At 49.1% G+C, this 18263-nt stretch overlaps 1 protein-coding gene across 2 annotated transcripts; it reads right to left on the bottom strand.

Moving 5' to 3' along the window:
• Positions 1–307: 307 nt before the first annotated feature.
• Positions 308–6244, bottom strand: RPS14 (ribosomal protein S14). Of its 2 annotated transcripts, none has more exons than XM_028106684.2 (5): positions 6167–6244; positions 3698–3848; positions 2860–3021; positions 1302–1378; positions 308–440 (listed from the first exon to the last, which is right to left on the bottom strand). In XM_028106684.2, the coding sequence occupies exons 2-5, from the start codon at positions 3844–3846 to the stop codon at positions 373–375; spliced, it is 456 nt and encodes a 151-aa protein (XP_027962485.1). In that variant the 5' UTR covers positions 3847–3848; positions 6167–6244; the 3' UTR covers positions 308–372. The 2 variants fall into 2 exon arrangements, with proteins under 2 accessions (XP_027962485.1, XP_087879627.1); XM_088023501.1 differs by lacking the exon at positions 6167–6244 and adding an exon at positions 5964–5983.
• Positions 6245–18263: the final 12019 nt, after the last annotated feature.

The following is an 18263-nucleotide window of genomic DNA, read 5'->3' as shown; positions in this document are numbered from 1 at the left end:
TGGGCTTTAGATGATGGCCACAACAAGCAGTGTGGAAAAGACCCAAATGCAGCACAGGTACCTCACCTCTCCTTAGGCTACTCCTCCCAGGAAGTCACTTCACAGAACACAGGCTCACCCGGACGCATGTCAGGGGCCGAACCAATCCCTCCTGTGTTCCTGTTTGGCAAGTTACCTACATCCTCTGAAGTAAAAGATCTACTAAAATGCCTCCTGCTTTGTCCTGCACCTGTGACTGCGAGTCAGTCTCATGCCCTGGTCAAATTTCTAGGAGGAAAGAAACAAATATCCCTGAAGGAGAGAAGACTGGAGTCGAAATAGCTCACACAAAGCCAATTTATTAACAGAAAACAGTAATTTGAGGAATCCTGTTCACAGACGGCGACCACGGCGACCCCCCTTCCTGCGGGTGCTATCGGAGGGGATGGGGGTGACATCCTCTGTGGGGAGGAAGAGAAAACATCATTGCCTAGAGATGGATGGGAAAGAGTCCAGGCCTCCCTAGACCAGTGGTCTAACAGACCAACAGTGAATCCCGCTGCTCCCCACGTGAATCCTCAAGTATATAACACATGGACACGGACTGCCCCATCTGCTGCTTCCTCAAAATTTCTGATGTGGTCTCAACTCACTTTTCTGAAGGGAAAACTGAGGGTCAGAAAAGGCACTCAACTTACAATGTCAGAAGGAGGTGAAATAATCAGGTTTCTGACACCCAGCCCGGGGACTCTCTAGTGGAAAGATTCTTCTAAACGGGCAACTTAAAACTACCTCCTTTCCAAAAGGTAATAGGCTGAACCACTAACTAGACCAATCAGTATTATGATGCTACTGTGTGTACAGAAAACAGGGAAGGGCTAACACCTTAAGTGCTCTACGAGGCCAGGAGATCACAGGCGTAAGGGGGCAGGCACCACACAGATGGAGGTGACTCGCTGTGATTCTCAACCATGGGAGGTGCTGCTCCCTGCATTCATTTTCCACTGTTACAATGACTGGCATGCTCTAATGCTTAGTAGGAAAGAACCAAGGATGTGGATGGTCTTACAATTCAGGGGACAGACCACATGAAATGCCAACTCCCATAAGAAACACTGAAGAAGAGAGACATTTCATCTCTGTCAGGGGTGTTCAGGGAGGAAATTCTGTCATATGGTGCCTCTTGCAACCCCCATTAACTGTGGCACCCTAACTGCCAATAGTCCCCAGACCAGGCACTGCATCCCACTGGGTACAACACAAACTTTCTGGGGTCAATGCTTCAAAGCAAATCCAAGTGCTAGCTAGAGGGAGGCACTTACCAATCCGCCCGATCTTCATTCCTGAGCGGGCAAGGGCTCTGAGGGCTGACTGGGCCCCAGGTCCAGGGGTCTTGGTTCTAGGGAAATAAGGATCTACATGAAGAAAAGCTTTGTCCAACTCATTAGAGGTTCTTCTAGATCCCACAACCCTCTAGTTCAGGAATCATCTGCAACTTTTTGTAAAGGGCCAAACAATAAATATTTAAGGCTTAGTGGGCCACGTATGGTTTTTGTTGCATACTTTCTGGCCCATGCGTCAAGAGTTTGTGCTCTGCTCTGCTGCAGCCCATTGAAGGAACTGTCTTTCTTGCCAAAGGCTGTAATTTTTTTTTTTTTGGCAATCCATTTCCAGCTGCTTCCCCACCCAAAACCAAGACACTAGCATCTCTCCAGAGGACCACTTTCTCTGGTCTGCTGCCCACACAGCAACCAGTTTTTTTTTTTTTTAATGTAAGCTCTATGCCCAAAGTAGGCCTGAACTCATGACCCAGATGTCAAGAGTTTCATGCTCTATCAACTGAGCCAGCCAGGTGCCCTGAAGCAGGAGTCATCTTTTAAAAAAAAAAAAAAAGGGCGCCTGCCTTGGGCTCAGGTCATGATCCCAGGGTCCTGGGATCAAGCCCTGCATCGGGCTCCCTGCTCAGTGGGAAGCCTGCTTCTCCCTCTCCCACTCCCCCTGCTTGTACTCCTGCTCTCACTCGCTGTCAAATAAATAAATAAAATCTTTAAAATAAAGAAAAACCCCCAATCCCTGGAGCACCTGGGTGGCTCGGGCAGTTAAGGGTCCAACTCAATGTCAACTCAGGTCACAATCTCAGGGTCGCGCTGAGCAATGGAGTCTGCTTAAGATTCTCTCTCCTCTGTACCGCATCCCGCCCACACACATTCTCTCTCACAAAAACAAGACTCCAATCTCATCAGGTCATTACTATTAAAAAGTTCTTATGCTCCCCCCACCCTCTTTGGCTAAAGTCCAAATCCTTACTGCTTCCTTTAAGACCTAGCAGGAACTTGCTCCAATCTCTCTGCTCATACCTCATGCAACTCTTTCCCATAGATGTGTCAAGTTCATTCCCACTCAAGACCTTTTCCCTGCAGTTGTATCTGGCTGGAATATTCTCTCCCTGCCCTTCCCTCACTGGACCAACTCCTGGCACAACATTTAGGTCTTAGCTGACATTACACTTTAACTCCCATCCCTCACACTGTACTTCTTACTTCCCAGCACTTGCCACAAATGGAAGGCACATGTTCCCCTAGTCAGGCTGTTTAAAGTCAGCCTCTTCTACCTGCACAGGAAGAGTAGAGGCTGTAACTACCCTTTTCAATCATTCTTTTCTAGTACCTAGAACACAATACCTGGTCTGCAGTTGAGTGCTCAATAAACAGTAAGTTGGGGGGTGGGAGGAGTAGAAGCAGCAGTGCAGCAACCAACTACTAAATACGAACACACTTATGATGTCTTGTGCAAAGTTACAAGAGAAAAACCAAGCCTCAAATCCAGGGGCTCTGGCACCCAGGCCCAGAGATCTCACCAACCAGCCCCTGCCTTATGTACCTATTTCCTCCTGTGGCTCGTAGTTTGATGTGGAGGGCAGTGATGCCCAGTTCCTTGCACCTCTGGGCTACATCCTGGGCAGCCAACATGGCAGCATAGGGAGAAGACTCATCTCGGTCAGCCTTCACCTTCATTCCACCAGTCACGCGACAGATGGTTTCCCTGGGAACAAAAGCGCAGTCATTTCTCTCATCCATCAAGAATTCTGAGTGCTTATCACATCCCTACGGAGTAAAGACTGCCACAGTTCAGGTATGGCAGAGGATGAAGGTCAACTTGAATATGCATCCTTTTTAACAAGACTATGGCCATGGGGTCTTTGAGGCTTTTTTCAAAGTCTTTCAAGACTTTGAACCCCTGATGGGGTTCAAAGACCTAAAATAAATGAACACCGTTATTAACAATATAAATTTACTTCTGCATTTAATCCTCCCAATCGCTCCATGAGGTAGGCACAATTACCTCTCCTTATATGAAAAACCAAAGCTTAGTATTTGAGTGAACTTCACGTGTCATAAAAACTTGCTAATTACAGCCAGAATCTGTACATAGAGTGGATTTCTATCCACCCCTGCTCCTACAAAGTACCAAGAGATTGAGTATTCAAGGATTACACTTTAAGGTCATTAAGGGCAGAGGACGTGTCTCTTTCTTTCTCATAACCCAAGTGCCTGGGAAATCACAGTATTTGTGGCCAAACAGCCAAATGCATTTCCTTATCTGAACATTCTTTTTAATTCTTTCATGAGAACCCCTTAAACTGCCACCCAGTTTCAGGGGCATTTCTTCCCCTAGACCCTTGCCAGTTTGGTCTGTGCCTCTTCACCCAGGTACTCACTTGCCAGAAAGATCGGTGACATGGACAAAAGTGTCATTGAAGGATGCAAAGATGTGGCAGACACCAAACACATTCTCTCCTTCAGCTACCTGAGGTCCAAGGCTGATGACCTGTTCTTCCTTCTTTTCCTTCCCCTTGCGAGGTGCCATTTCTGAAAGAAGGAAAAGAATCCAACATTAGCAATGGACAAGGCTTCCACAACCCTTTCTTCCTGGCTATTGAAGGAAATCTCCCAAGTTTTGCTCCTCTGTGTCCTGCTTCCCTTCACCCTAGTCTGTGAAACCTCATTTCTGTCTAAAACTCGTTTCTCCCTGCATTTGGGGGGCTTTTAATTTATGGCTAAAAATGCAAAGTACCTTGAGATAACCTTTCTCCTGAATCTACCAAAAGCACAGCCCATAGCACTTATAGGAAAGGAGCCTAGAGTTCTAAGCAGATCATAAGTATGCCTCAATTTTTTACCAAGTGGGCCTCAAAAACTTAAAACACACTGGTTTAGGTCTCTGGAGACCTCCAAGTTCAACTGACAGCTCTGCAAACCCGGGCAAATCCGTTATCCCTGAGCCTTACTGCCTCCAATATGTACCCTGAGAAACTTTTGATAATTTGTTTACGGTGACAGAGCAAGTCACTTGAAGAGCAGAAATGAAAACCAAGTTAAGAGATTCCTGGTCTACATATCACAATACTTCCAATGCCAGGAGTGCTTCTGGTTTCCTGGCCCCCAAGTACCATGTACAGGTTAGGCTCAAAGAAGACTTTAAGACCACAACCAAAAAGGTTAGTACAAAGCCAAGGTCAATAACCTACCCATGAATTGGTGACACCTGAAGACCCTTTATGGAAGGCACCTGCTGCCTGAACTCCGCACCAATCCCTTGGCTTAGAATTTAAGGAACCCTTATCCACATACCCTCTAGCTTCATCTACTATATCCTGTGCTCTACCAGATCCCTCCAAAAGCCATTTTAAATGCTATCTCTTATTCTCTGACAAGTGATCTCTTGCTATCCTTCCACAACTGATTAAAACCAAATTCTTAAACTTTTACTAGAATCAAGCATTAAAGGCAGGAAAACATATCTTCTTGGAAGGCTAAAAGCCCCATCCCCAAAATTCAATGTTAGTGAAACCAGGTAACTCTAACATGACATAGCATGTAATGGAATTTAACTGTCACAGACCCTAGGGGAGGGAGATGCTAAGAGGAGAAAAGCAGGTGAGGATCATACGAAGGCTAAGAGAGGACCTACTTTCCGACCGAAGCCCCAGGCCTCCTGAGACTCAAGAATCAGAACAACTTCCTGACACTTCCAGAAGACACTAGAAATAAGAAGGGCTCAGATGACTTAGGCTGTACCCTTCCAGAGGAAGACAAACACAGCCTTGCCTACGTTTGTAAAGACAGTGGCAAAACCAAACCTAAAAACCAGTGTCCCAACCCCCAGTCCAGCACTCTCTACCCTCTATCAAGATGCCTCTATTCCACGAATAACCACAATTCCAGACCTGGATAAGTTCACGTCTCCTGATTCCTGGATCTCCCCAGTGCCTTCCTTATATAAGGTCTGGTGAGTGATCACAGTAAGCCCTACAAGTGTAGGCCTTGGGTGTACAATGTTAACTGCTCCTACGCTTTAATTAAATCCAACAGAGTAAGAATTGTAAGGAGGTGCCAAGGGAGCTCACAGAAGAGCAGCTTTGAGTTCTGCCTGGAGAAGCCCAGAAAGACTCCAGCAGATGTGAACTAAGGAAGCACGAATATGAATGCCTGTAGTGGCCACTCAACAAATGCCCATGTGCAGTTTCCCCACCCCGTGTCGCCCTTAAGTGGTGATGACAATGGTCCTTGGAGAATAAATGATAAACGCACAGCAGGTGCTCAGCAAACACTGATGCACATTCCCTAGCCCCGACTTCTGGCTTCGTGCGGCGCGCCCTAAGCGTCCAGTACTTGCGACGTGCCAGACTTAGCAATCACCCAGACTTAGGGAGCACCCAACACAGCGCCGTTTCTCCTCATTCCCTCCTTGAATCCTCACTACAACTCTATGGGATCGGGGCGAGTCAATCCTCTCCCCCAAACAAGGACACGAACTAGGATTAGGGACCGGGCCTGCGACCGCCCAAGAGGTTGGCGGAGTAGAGGTGAGAGACCACTACTGAGTAGGGTCCCCGCTCCTTCTCAACCACGCTGTGCGGCTCCTTACACGTAGCTGCGGCGGCAGCGCGGAGCCCGGGCCTTCAGGGCTGTAGCCGCACTCACCCCCACTTCACAAGCTCCTCCTGGAGAGAAGACGGCCACCTTCCGAGACAAGGCGCGACCCTGAGTCGGGGTCGGCCGGCCGCGCCCGTCTCGCCCGCACCTGGCTCAGCTTCCACGGAAACACCCCAGTCCCGCGACCCCGGCCCCGGTGAGTGCGCCCTGTCCCAGGATGCCACTCGATTGTCTTCGCCCAGGCCTCTTACCTGCGTGTCTTCTCCAGACTCCGCTACCGGAAAAAGAGAGTGGGAGTGGGCGGGGCGACGGGTCACGTCCGCGTCCCCGGAAGTGTACGCCTGAGGTCACGGAACGAGGGCGGCTCCCGGAAGATGCCGGCTTTAGCGTTTCTAGGGAGCTGAAGATTCGCCCTCGGTAAAGGCGGTTTGCTTAAGAGAGCACGAAAGAAGGCAAGGGGCAGGGTGTCGCTGCGAGCGGGTCGGCCTCTGAGACTGCACGAAGCAGTTACATCAACTGAGTGAGGCGGGCCAGTGTGCAAAGATGGCGGGGCGCCGCGGCTAGACGGACTTCCTGTATCCTGACCCCGGGCCTGGTCAGCCCTAAGACGACAGCGCTTCTCATGGCTCGGAGGGCAATAACAACAACAACCGCGATCATCGCAGACTGGCCTACTATGTACTGGGCAAAATAAGAACAAATTATTCAATATTTGTTATATACTAGCTTAGGCCGAGCAATTTATATGGATTGTTTCATTTGATCCTTACAAAATTATCAAATAGATAACTGTTTTGATTTCCCTTTTTACAGATAAGGCATGTTAACTGAAATCACTCATTTGTGGCTGATTTGGAATTCTGACTTCAAAGCCTGTATGTTTAACAGCCACTTCCATATATCCCTCTAATGTTGAAGGACCTTGAAGGGTTGGGATAATGTATAGATGGAAATATGGGGAAGGGCCGAGAAGTAGGTCGTGTGTGTTTGTGTGTGTGTATGAATGTGTGTACGTGTGTGTGTGTGTGCATGTATACGTGTATATACACATACACACATTTATATAGAGAGCCCATGTAATGGACTGTATATATTGCATATATATATGAACGTTTTTGAACAAAATGAGCGATTATACAGAGTAACAAAGAGCCCTTTCTTCTCTAGAATTGGTGCCACTGAATAGCTTTAAGTTCAATTGGGGGAAGAACTTTTTAAAAAAGTAGTGCTTCTTTTCCCCTTTACAAAGGTAATTAATTACAGAAAACCCATAAAATAGAAACACTCAGAAAGGAGAACAAAAGAGAAAAAAGAAATGACAGTCTTACCCCCACAATTAATACCTTGGTGTATGTCCTTTCCAAACATAATCTATGCAAATACATGCAGAAGAGGCACATCCTCTTTTTTAAAAGAGAATAACCTTCCAGTATCTTTCCTTGATGGTTTAAAAAAAATCCGTGCTCAATATAAACAATCTACACAATAAAGAAAAGCATGGACAAAAAAGTAAAAATTGTCTCTACATACTTTCTTCTAATGATACCGCCATTATCAAATTATCATTATCAAAGTGGAGCATCATTCGAGAAATAACTTTCTATTATCTATGCCAATATTTTTATTATATAATACACAGTCTTAGGTAAATGAAATTGTATTCTGTATGTCGTTTGGTAACTTTCTTTTACTCAACGTTGTGGACATCTTCCCAAACAACTAGTAGAGATCTTCAAGATTTCTTCACAATATTTTATTTTATTTTTTAAAAAGACTTTATTTATTTACTTGACAGAGAGAGAGAGGGAGGGAGAGCACAAGCAGGGGGAGCAGCAGAGGGAGAGGGAGAAACAGGCTCTCTGCTGAGCAGGGAGCCCGATGCAGGGCTGGATCCCAGGACCCTGGGATCATGACCTGAGCGGAAGGCAGACACTTAACGGACTGAGCCACCTAGGTGCCCCGCTTTACAAATATTTTAAATTTTATTTGCTATTTTGAGTATTAAATGCATTCACAAAAATAAAAACTACAAACAGATATAAGTATGCACAAAAAAAAGTCCTCCTCAATTCTGACTCCAGCAACCCAATCCTCTTGCATGCAAACAACCAGGAATAGCTGTATTGTATCATTTTTAACTACTGTATGATATTCCTTTGTATAGCTGACCCAATTTTTATTTAGCCAGTTCTCTATTGTTGGGAACAGAATTTGTAAATGTAGACAAAACTGTCAAGAACACACTTGTGCTATTTTTTCCTCAGGGTAGATTGCCAGAAGTAAAAAAGAATATATATTTGAAATTTTGATACATGTTGCTAAATTGCCCTTCAGAAAGTTCTTATCAGTTTCCACTTTTGCTTAACTGAGAAACTAAATATGTCTCCTTGTATTATATTTCTTCCATGGTTAGGAAGGTGAGATGTCTCTTTATGGATTATTTTGCACATTTGCCTAATTTATGTGAATTGTCTGTTTATAGTCCTGAAAAGGGAGGGCTTTTTATTTTCTAGTAGTGAGTTCCTCAGTAGAAGAGGTATGATAGCAACACTCAGGTTGCTGGAGGGGAGGAGTGTGGGGGGATGGGGTAACTGGGTGATGGGCATTAAGGAAGGCACGTGATGTAATGAGCACTGGGTGTTATATAAGACTGATGAGTCACTGACCTCTACCTCTGAAGCCAGTAATATATTATATGTTAATTAATTGAATTTAAATTAAAAAAGACATTTTCTTTCTCTTTATGAATTTCAAAATTATTTGCATAGAATATTTTACAGTATTGTATTAAATTATTTTAACATCTGTATTTGTAGTTATGTATCTCAGTAAATGTTTGCATATTTTACCTCAAAAAAAAAAAAAGAAGAGATAATGATAGTAGAGACTGGAGCATTGTGGAGTGAGTTCTTGCTTTGGGTAAGAATTTTATTAAACCCACAGATCTCAGTGAGGGAAAACTTCATGAAGGAAGCATGGCTTGATCTTACAGCTGAAGATAGTCCATACAGTCACCGCAGAACATTATTTTTTAGGGGCACCTGGCTGGCCCAGTCAGCAGAGCATGTGACTCTTGATCTCAGGGTCATGAGTTCTAGCCCCACGCTGGGCATAGAGCTTACTTAAAAAAATAAAGTAAGACAAATATTTTAAAAAGAACGTTGTTTTTTTTTCCACAGGGAAGTCTTATCTTCATATCAGAAATCAGCAAACTCACTGCTTTCAAACTCCAATTCGATTATTTAATCAACATATTTATTATTTCTACAAATAACTATTAGTCATGAGTCCTTGGGCAAAAGTTGTAACCTCTCTGCACTGTAGTTTTCTCACCTGTAAAATGGGGTAATAACTGTATTTTTAAAAACATGTATTGAAACATATATCTTCAGTGGGCACTTGCTCTGTGCCAAGCTCTGAGATATAATAATACTGGCATTTAAGCTAAGACTTAAAAACAGAGCAGGAATTAGCTAAATGAAGGTGGAAAGAATGGTCTGGACAGGGAGAACAGTTTATGCAAAGGTCCTGAGGTAGGAAGGAACTGGGAGAGCTCAAGGAATTAAAAACATGGCCAGTATGGTTGGGGTATTGTGTGTGAGGGAAGAGGGGTGGGAGATCATGGGAGGAATGGTGAGAGCCACTTCCTGCTGGGTCTTCTTACCTCTCTGTTGCCTTGCCTGCTTTCCCCATCACACCCTACCCCATGCAGTGTCAACACTGTAAACACAGGAAATATGTTTGCCATCACCTGCCATATTTTATTCATTCATTCAATAAATACTTACTGAGCCCTTAGTATGTGTCTCGCACTGTTCCAGATACTTGGAGTACATTTGTGATCAAAATAGATAACGATCCTTCCTTTCTGGGAGTTTATGTTCTGGCAGCAGGGGCAGACATTAATATCTAAATAAAATTTCTATTACGTTAGAAGGTAATTGATCAGTTACTATGGAAAGAAGAAAAAATCCAGTAGGGTAAAGGATATTGCGGGTGTAGGGGCTTCTCAGGGAAGGGGTGGGGCATGTGGCAGAATTAAATTGAGAGCGCAAGATAGTCTTGTTGAGAGTTTGAGCAGAGGTGGGAGGCAGGAAAAGGAGCAAGTATTGCCAGTACATAAGGGAAGATTATGACAAGCAGAGGGAACAGCATGTGCAAAGGCCCACGTCGGCGGGAGCACGCTGGTATATTCCAGGAACAGTAAGGAGACCAGTGTGGCTGGAGTAGAATGAGTGAGGGGAGATGGGTGGGAGATGAGATGCAGTGATGGAAGGTAACGGGTGGTGTGGGCAGATCACGTGGGCTTTTAGATCATTGGAGGGACTTTGGCTTTTACTCTGAAAGGAACCATCAGAGGGTTTTGAGCAAAGGAGTGACAGAATCTGACTTCGGTTTTAATAGGATCATTGAAGATGCTCTGTGGAGAATAGACTCTCGGTAGGGGTGGGAGTGAGGGGCTAACATAGAAGGAGGGCTTCCAGGTTAGAGGGGAGAGATACTGGTAGCTGAGCCCCGGGTGGCATCGGTGGGGGCAGAAAGAAGTGATCAAAATTTGACTATATTTCTGAGGTAGTTCCAACAGGATTTCTTGATAGATTAGAGAAAGAGACAATAACATATGAGAAAGAGGAGTGTCAAAGATGATTCCGGCATTTGTGGCTGGAGGAACAGGAAAGATGGCATTGCCATCAGCCAGGATGGAGAAGGCCGAGAGTGAAGTAGGTTTTGGGGGGAAGATCAGATGTTCAATCATGGGCCCGAGTTTAAGGTGTTTATTGCACATCCAAGTGGAGATACCAAGGAGGTTTTGGGGCTAGATGAGTCTGGAATCGAAGAGAGGTGTCTTAAGCGTCTAGATGGTATTTGAAATCGTGAATCTGCTGGTGACCGCTGAGGGGCTGAGTGCAGATGGGCAGGAGGACCAGGGAGTGAACACTGGAGCATGGGGGTAAGAGAAAGAGATAGCCAGCGGAAAAGAAGCTGGGAATAGTGAGTTGGGAGGAAAGCCGAGAGGGGTGTGACCAGGAAGCCAAGCGAAGAAAGGGAATCAAGGAGAAGGGAGGGGGCAGCTTTGCCAAAGCACCCAGAGGCAGATGTGGGGGGAGGCTGAGAATGTGCACGAATGCAGCAACATGGGCGTCGGGGACCTCGGCAAGAGCAGGTTCAGCACGCGCGTGTTGGAGTAGATGTAAGGCAGAAATGAAGGTAACGTGTGCAAAGGACAGGATGAGAAAACGAGGAGATGGGGTCAAGAGGTTCTTTGGGTTTATTCTTTTTAAAGGTTCTATCAATAACAGATGTTTGTACGCTGATGGGAATGGTCTAGTACAGTGACAATTTGATGAAGGCGCTGTGTCCTTAGGCAGGCGAGATTTGATGGGCTTTAGTGCCCACAGGGAGGAACTGACTCGAGGTAGGAGAGTGGGTAGTGCATCTGTATAAATGGGGGAGAAGGAAGGTGTGCAGGGTGAGCACATGTCGGGGAGGGGGCTCGAGAGTGGCCTCGTCGGGGGAATGGCACGAGGCTGGGGCCGGGTGGGGGCATAGGGAAGGCGGGAGGTGAGAGAAGGCTCGAAAGGGTCCCTGAGGTCCAGGGCACTAGAGGATAATTCTGGGGCAGCACGCAGGGCCCCCTTGAGGTTGGTGGTTGGCGTTTTCTCCAGCCACGTTCAGCTGCGTGGATGCAGCTATGGAATAAACAGAGCTTGGGATTTAACCAGAGCTGTGGTTGTGTCCAGAGAAGAGAAAGTGAGAGAGGGGCAGGATAACAAGGGTGAGTGCACAGGAACAATGATCATAACCAAGCATGACGTTCAAGCTGGATGACTGGGGTCGTGAGAGCATCAAGGAGCTAAGGGACATCATAAAGACTGTGGGGGCAACAGGCCAGAGGTCCCGATGGGGCAAGGGGACAGCTGCAGTCAGTTACCGGCTGATACTTTGGGCTGGAGGTCAGGGGCTGAGGGGCATGGGATTGAGATGTTGGTTGAAAGAGGAGCTGCAGGCATTGGTAATGACCATGGGAGTGAGTGGCTCTTCGTAGAGAAGAGCAGATCAAGGGACCAGAGGCCAGGGTGATGGCAGCATCCTCTGTGTGAATACTGAGAGGGCCAAGAAGTAAAACAGGAATAGACAGATGGAGAGTGATACTGAGTCCAGGGGAAAGGCCTTGAGGATGGGAGGCAGGATGGGACTCGGGGTTTGGGAGATATCTTTGCTGAGGTGGAGCAAGGCATGCTAGCTACAGGCGTGCGGTGACAAGATTCAAAACTAGTGTCCTTTAGTGTGTGTGATGGGGGAGGGGGACGGAGAATGGCCTGGAAATAACAACGAGGAGCAGGAGGACAACACGCTCACACCCTGTGGTTCCCATCCCCCTTCCATAGGCTGTGGAAGCAAAAGGGGAAGCCATGGGGAGGCCTGCAGGGAGATGGAGGGGAGATGGAGGGGAGATGGAGGGGAGATGGAGGGGAGATGGAGGGGAGATGGAGGGGAGATGGAGGGGAGGGCCAGATTTCCTGGGACTGGACAGGAAAGAGAAGAGACGGAGAGAGAGGAAATCCCATTGCCGATGGCCTGGAATTCCCCAGGGCAGAATTCCAGAAGGCTTTGAGGAACTGAAGGAGGTGGGTGGGTGGGTGGGGGGGGTGGGACTGATGAGGGGCTGCCAGGGCCGCACTGGCACTGGGATGGGGACCGGGTGCGGTGTGCCAGAGACAAGGGAGGCCCTGGGTGTGGGCGGGCGGTCAAGGCGGCAGAGCTTAGTGACAGCCCTGCAGCCGCCCGGGGAACAATGGTAGCAACAATAGCCCCTCTGTTAATGGAACACTTACAGCAGGCCAGAGCCTGTCCCAAGCCAGGTGCATGTATCACCACCCTGGGAGGCAGGACTGTTTTTGTCCCCTCATTTACAACTGAGCAAACAAGTAAGCAGTCAACAGCCGTTGGTGGTGAGCCCAGGCAATCTGACTCCAGAGCCCCGAAGTTTTAGGTGTTTTCTAAACGTCTGTTGGCCGGGTAAATGAAGAGCAGAGAATTAACCTGAGAAACCCACACCCAGCCCTTTGCTGGGCCCTGCCTGGAATGCCCCAAACTTCCCATGTTCGGCAACAGGTCACACTTTAATTTGCTCATGGGTTCCATCCTCTGCTCCTCTTGGAGGCAGCTTTGTGAACGGGAGTAAGGGAAGCGTGGGAAGAAGAAGCTGTGGCCCAGAGAGGGTGAGTTAGTTCACCACAGACACACAGCCAGGAATCAGAGACCAATGGTAGCCCAGTGGGCACGAGGGCTTGGAGGTGGGACCCAGCCTGAAGCAGCACCCTGCGTCCTTCCTGGAAACCCCCAGCGTCCATCCTCCACAGGCTGTGACCCGCTCGCTTCTGATGCTCCCGGGACTTACTCGCAGTTTGAGTGCATGGGGCCCGGGCCCTCTGAGCACTTACCCTGCTGAGGAAAGCATGACAGAGCCTCTGTCAAGGTCTCTGTTGAAGGAGGGATCCGGGCAAGAAGCATGGTGAATGTATGTGGAGCAGGCTTAGCAACAGGGCGGGAGGGATGCCTTGGGGGGCAACAGAGGGCAGGCCTAGCTGGGTCAGGGGCCTCCGGGCAGGTGCCATCTAAGTAGAGGCCCCGAGTGTGAGCAGGGGCTAGGGGTCAGCCAGGACAGGGAGAAGAGGGTGGGGAAGAAAAGAGCCTGTGGGAAGGTCTTGAGTCTGTAGAAAACGTGGACCATTCAGGATCATTCATGGAGCGGTTCTGTGCGGCCGGAGGGGAGGGAATGGTGGGAAGTGGGGTCCCAGATCGGGGGTGAGAGGCTCAGTGCCTGGATGGGCAGCTCCTGTGTTTGCTCCTAGGCCCAGCTCTGCCCACGGAGGGAGTTCAAGGTGGCAGTGGGAACAGAGGGGCTGAGAATGCCTGCTCCTGCCTAGGTTCCCCACTAGATGGCGCGGATCCCCACACTGGGGGCAAGGACAGGCCTTGGCTGAGGCTGGCGTGGGGAGGATGCTCTGGGGTTAGGGACCGGCTCTGCAGGTTCTGAGCCCAGAAGTTGGTTGGGGAGTGTGAGTCTGTGTGTGTAAATCTGCACTTCAGTGGGGACATCCACCTGGGACATGGCTGTGAGGTCGCCTTGGCATACATTCTCTCTGTGTGCCTCATCTCACCCCCAGGAGCTCAGATTTTTATCCTCATTTTCCAGAGAGGAAGCCAGGGCTAGAGAAGGTTGGGGACATGCCCAAGGTCCCTGGGCTGGCTCGGAGTGGAGTAAGTGGTTAGAGGTGGAAACCAGGCCTTCCCCAGATCTGAATCTAGGCCTCTGCACTTCCCCACACTGCAGGCCCGGCTTTCAGAGGACCTGCTCAGGTCGTCCTGAAGGAAATGCAAGGCCCAATGGGGTGATGGCACGACAATACAGATTCTGGGGCATTTACCCATTCAGCACGCTTGTTGAGTGCCTGATATGTGCCAGGATCTCTGCTAGGCATTGGTGAGCAATAAGGCAATGGGTAGCACAGACCCAAAGGCAAAATCTAGCAGTGGAGATAGCCAGATGATGTACGAATAAACTGGCCCAAGTGCTATGAAGGAAACAGGCAGACTTAGACTCAAGAAGGTCACAGGGCTGGGCTCATTCTCTTGGAGGGCGGTGGGGACAAGACTCTGAGACCTGAAGGGAAAGAAGGCACGCGGCCAGAAGATATAACTAGCGCAAGGACTGCCAAGGCAGAGAAGAGCCTAAGGGACTGCCCAGAGGAGGGGGCAGGCAAAGAGGGAGAAAGAAGTAAGATCATCCAGGAGGTCAGGAGCCTGGTGGACCTTGGTGCCAGGGTGCCATGGGAAGGCAGTGAGGAGCTTGAAGCAGGGCATGGCATGCTCCGATTTGTGTATTTCAAAGTTCACTCCAGCTTTTTTGGGAGAATCAGGTAAAGATGGTCATGCAGGTGAGAGATGGCACTCAGAGCATGATAGTAGCTGTGGGGATGGGAGGACCAAATCCAGATTTGAGAGCTGCTTTGGAAGTAACATTTGTAGCATTTTGAGCAATGGGTGGACAGTGGGACCACTTATCAAGGTGGTGGAGCCTGGGAGAGGTCATGATTTGAGTGGAGGGTGGGAAGCTCAGGCCCGTTACTTTTGGAGCTAGCTGTAGGACCTCCTGATAGAAAGATGGGCAGGCAGCTGAGGCTCACTGGAATGGTCAGGGCTGCCGATGTCACTTTAGGAGCCTCTAGATTGTCCTAATGTCAAGGGATCGGGGGAGGTCACCCAGCCCACACTCCAGGTGGCTCCACAATGGAAGGTAGCAAGGGCCCCATCGCTGCAGATGTGCAGGGGAGCCTGGCTGAGGTCAGCCCCAGCTGCGGGAAAGGGGAGGCCTCTTTGAGAGGGCCGGAATAAGTTGGCCTCTTAGGGTGCAGGAGACCAGGGCCGGGCGGCCCTGAGACTGTGTGGAGGAAGCTGGACATGCTGACTCTCTCTTTGTCTGGTTAGATTCTCCTCAGTGGCACTTCCCCCATTGCCATCTGGCAGGGCCCAGAGATGAGACCCTGGGGTGGGGGTGGGGAGGCCAGCCTCAGGGATGGGCTGTAATTTCAGCTGGGGGCAGGGTTTCTCAATTTCAGTTGCACCTGGTGTGAGGTTCCTTTCTGGCGCCTCCCCATGACTGGCTCTGCTGACAGTCCCTCCTCCCCAACTACAGCTCCTCAGCTAGCTTCCCACCTGGAAAGGCACTGGGTCAGGTGGCACAGCATGGGGGGGCGTGGGGAAGGGTAGTTGGGGGGGGCTGCCAAGTTTAATTAGTGGTTGTGAGGCCCTGGAAACTGCGTCTGAGAGCACCCCACCCCCAACCCCAGACTTTCATCTTCAAAACTTCCCCAGCAGCCTGGATGAAAGGGCCAGGGAGGGGCCGGGTATTAATAGTAATTATTAGTTTCACTAATAAAGAGAAGAAACAGGATTATCCCCAAGCCTGACTTGTTCTCCCCTCTTTGTCTACCTCTTCTCTCGTTCCTCCGGCAATATGTCTCTGTTCTTCCCTCTTCTCCTCCTTCTCCCTCTTTCTCTTTCTCTTTTTATCCAGGCCTTGACCATTCTATGCAACCTTGTTTCGAGGCCTCAGGATCCTGCCCCTCTGGGTCTCATCAGACCGTTGCGTTGGGATGTCTAGGGCACCAGGATATTTGGGGAGCACCCCTGTGGTTGTCTGGGTTGCAGAAGGAGGGTGGGAGAAGGGGTGTGTGTATATTAAGCTGTCTACGTCCATTCATTCACTGTTTTCCAAATAGTTACTGAACACCTACTAGGTGCCAAGCACTGGATTGGACCCCAGGGATTCAATGCTGAACAGGACAGACTTGGGTCCTGCCTGTGGAGCCAACATCCGAGGGAGGAAGAGGGACAATAAACAGTCAACTGAGAAGTACGTGTGAGGTCACAGACTGTGACGCACACTGGGAAGGGATAAACAGATAAGATGGCGGCCACTTCAGACTGGGGGACCAAGGAGGTCTCCATGAGGAGGTGGCATTTGGGCTGACACCTGAACAATGAGAAGGACCCAGTTTTGAGACAAGATCAGGAAAAGGGTCTGTGGCAGGGAGAACAGGCTTTAGAAAAGTCCTGAGGTGGGAAAGAGCTTGGAATGTTTGTGGATGAGATAGGAGGGTAAGGTGGCCCTGTGTCAGGAGCGGGGAGCTAGATTTAGAAGGGGTGAGCTGAGCTGGGGCAAGGTTGGCACATGGGTGTGCCCTCTGTGCACTCACACCCCCCTGTGCACTCACACCAGGCCCCACACCTGCTTGAATGCTCTGCCATCACTGTCTTGAAATTCTTTATTTTTGAACAAGAGGTTCTGCATCTTCATTTTGCACTGGGCCCCATAAATTGTGTAGCTATTCCTAGTTGGAGAGGTCGGCAAAAGAAGTGAATGTCTGTGTGTAGAAGTATGAGGGCAACTTGGCTGGTGTTTAGTGAAGGAAGGAAAGGAGGGAAGGGAGGGAGGAAGGAAGGAAGGAAGGAAGGACTGAAGGAAGGACCAAAGGAAGGACCGAAGGAAGGACCGAAGGAAGGAAGGACCAAAGGAAGGACCGAAGGAAGGACCGAAGGAAGGAGGGAGGGAGGAAGGAAGCTGTGTGCTCACATGTGTGAGCTCATCTGTGAGGCTGTCGCAGGGCCACATTAGCCGACCAGGGTTGCCGTAATGTGTGGAGGGTTCACACACAGATGTGGCTGCAGCATGCCCCAAGGTCCTGCGGCACCTGCTACATTCTCCAGAGCCTGTCACCCAAGGGGCTCCCAGGAGCTGTGTGTATGGCCTGAAGTAGCACCATGAACAGGGGGTGAGGCCAGGCTCGGCCCAGCCCCCACTCTGGGAGACAGGGTGATTCCTCCACTTCCAGTGAAGGCAGCCCTGTCTTGCCTGTAAGATTTGAGACTTTGGAGCCAGACAGACTTGAGTTCAAATGTGACTTTGACACTCTGTCTAGTGCTGGCAAATAACTAAACTTTGAGCAGGTGATTTGCTTCTCTGAGCCTCAGTTTCTTCATCTGTAAAATGGGGGTCACTACTTCAAAGTGTTGAGGGGATTATAAGAGAAGAGCTCTTGGCCAAGTCAGCTTGGGAGATACAGGCAATAGTAATTATTATTACCATACAATCTCTGGAGCCTCGGGTAAACATTCGCTTCTGCCTCTAAATGTCTGCATAATCATGAATAAGCTCTTAATCCTCCTGGGCCTCAGTTTCCTCTTCTCTTAAGTTGGAGTGATAACAGTCTAACCCATCTCTAACCACAGTGGTCAGGACAGAACCACATGATCATTGTGAAGCTTCGCTGTAAACTGACGTGTGCATATGTGCGTTGTTGGCACATTCCTGTCCCTTTGGGGGCAGGTTTTCTACAAATCTGCCCACCTGGAGAGAAAAGCACCCCTGGGTTTTTGGCAGCACGTAAAACTCAGTCCCTGGGGGCGCCTGGGTGGCTCAGTCAGTTAAGTGTCTGCCTTTGGCTCAGGTCGGGATCCCGGGGTCTTGGGATGGAGCCCTGCTTCTCCCTCTCCCACTTCTGCTCCCCCTGCTTGTATTCTCTCTGTCAAATAAATGAAATCTTAAAAAAAAAAAAAAATTCAGTCCCTGGATTGCCAGCACTGGGTTATTGCGCTCATGCTGGAAAGTCTGCCTGAGAGTGAACCTCAAGTTTAAGGTCCGCATTTGGGCAAAGAAGAGGAAGGTCCCGAAGCTGCAGCAGCGGAAGGGGGAGAATGAGCTGAGGCAGGGCAAAGGAGCTGGAGCCCAAATCCCTGTGGGTCTTGCTTCCTGCCTCCCTCTGGGCAGCAAGCAGCTGGGAA

The sequence above is a fragment of the Eumetopias jubatus genome, unplaced genomic scaffold, assembly GCF_037043125.1.
Source record: "Eumetopias jubatus isolate StellerSeaLion01/CBP00866 unplaced genomic scaffold, mEumJub1_p1.0 scaffold_5, whole genome shotgun sequence".
In the NCBI taxonomy this organism is placed as follows: Eukaryota; Metazoa; Chordata; class Mammalia; order Carnivora; family Otariidae; genus Eumetopias; species Eumetopias jubatus.
The sequence above is the reverse complement of the archived record's forward strand: the minus strand, read 5'-3'. Positions and strand labels throughout refer to the sequence as shown.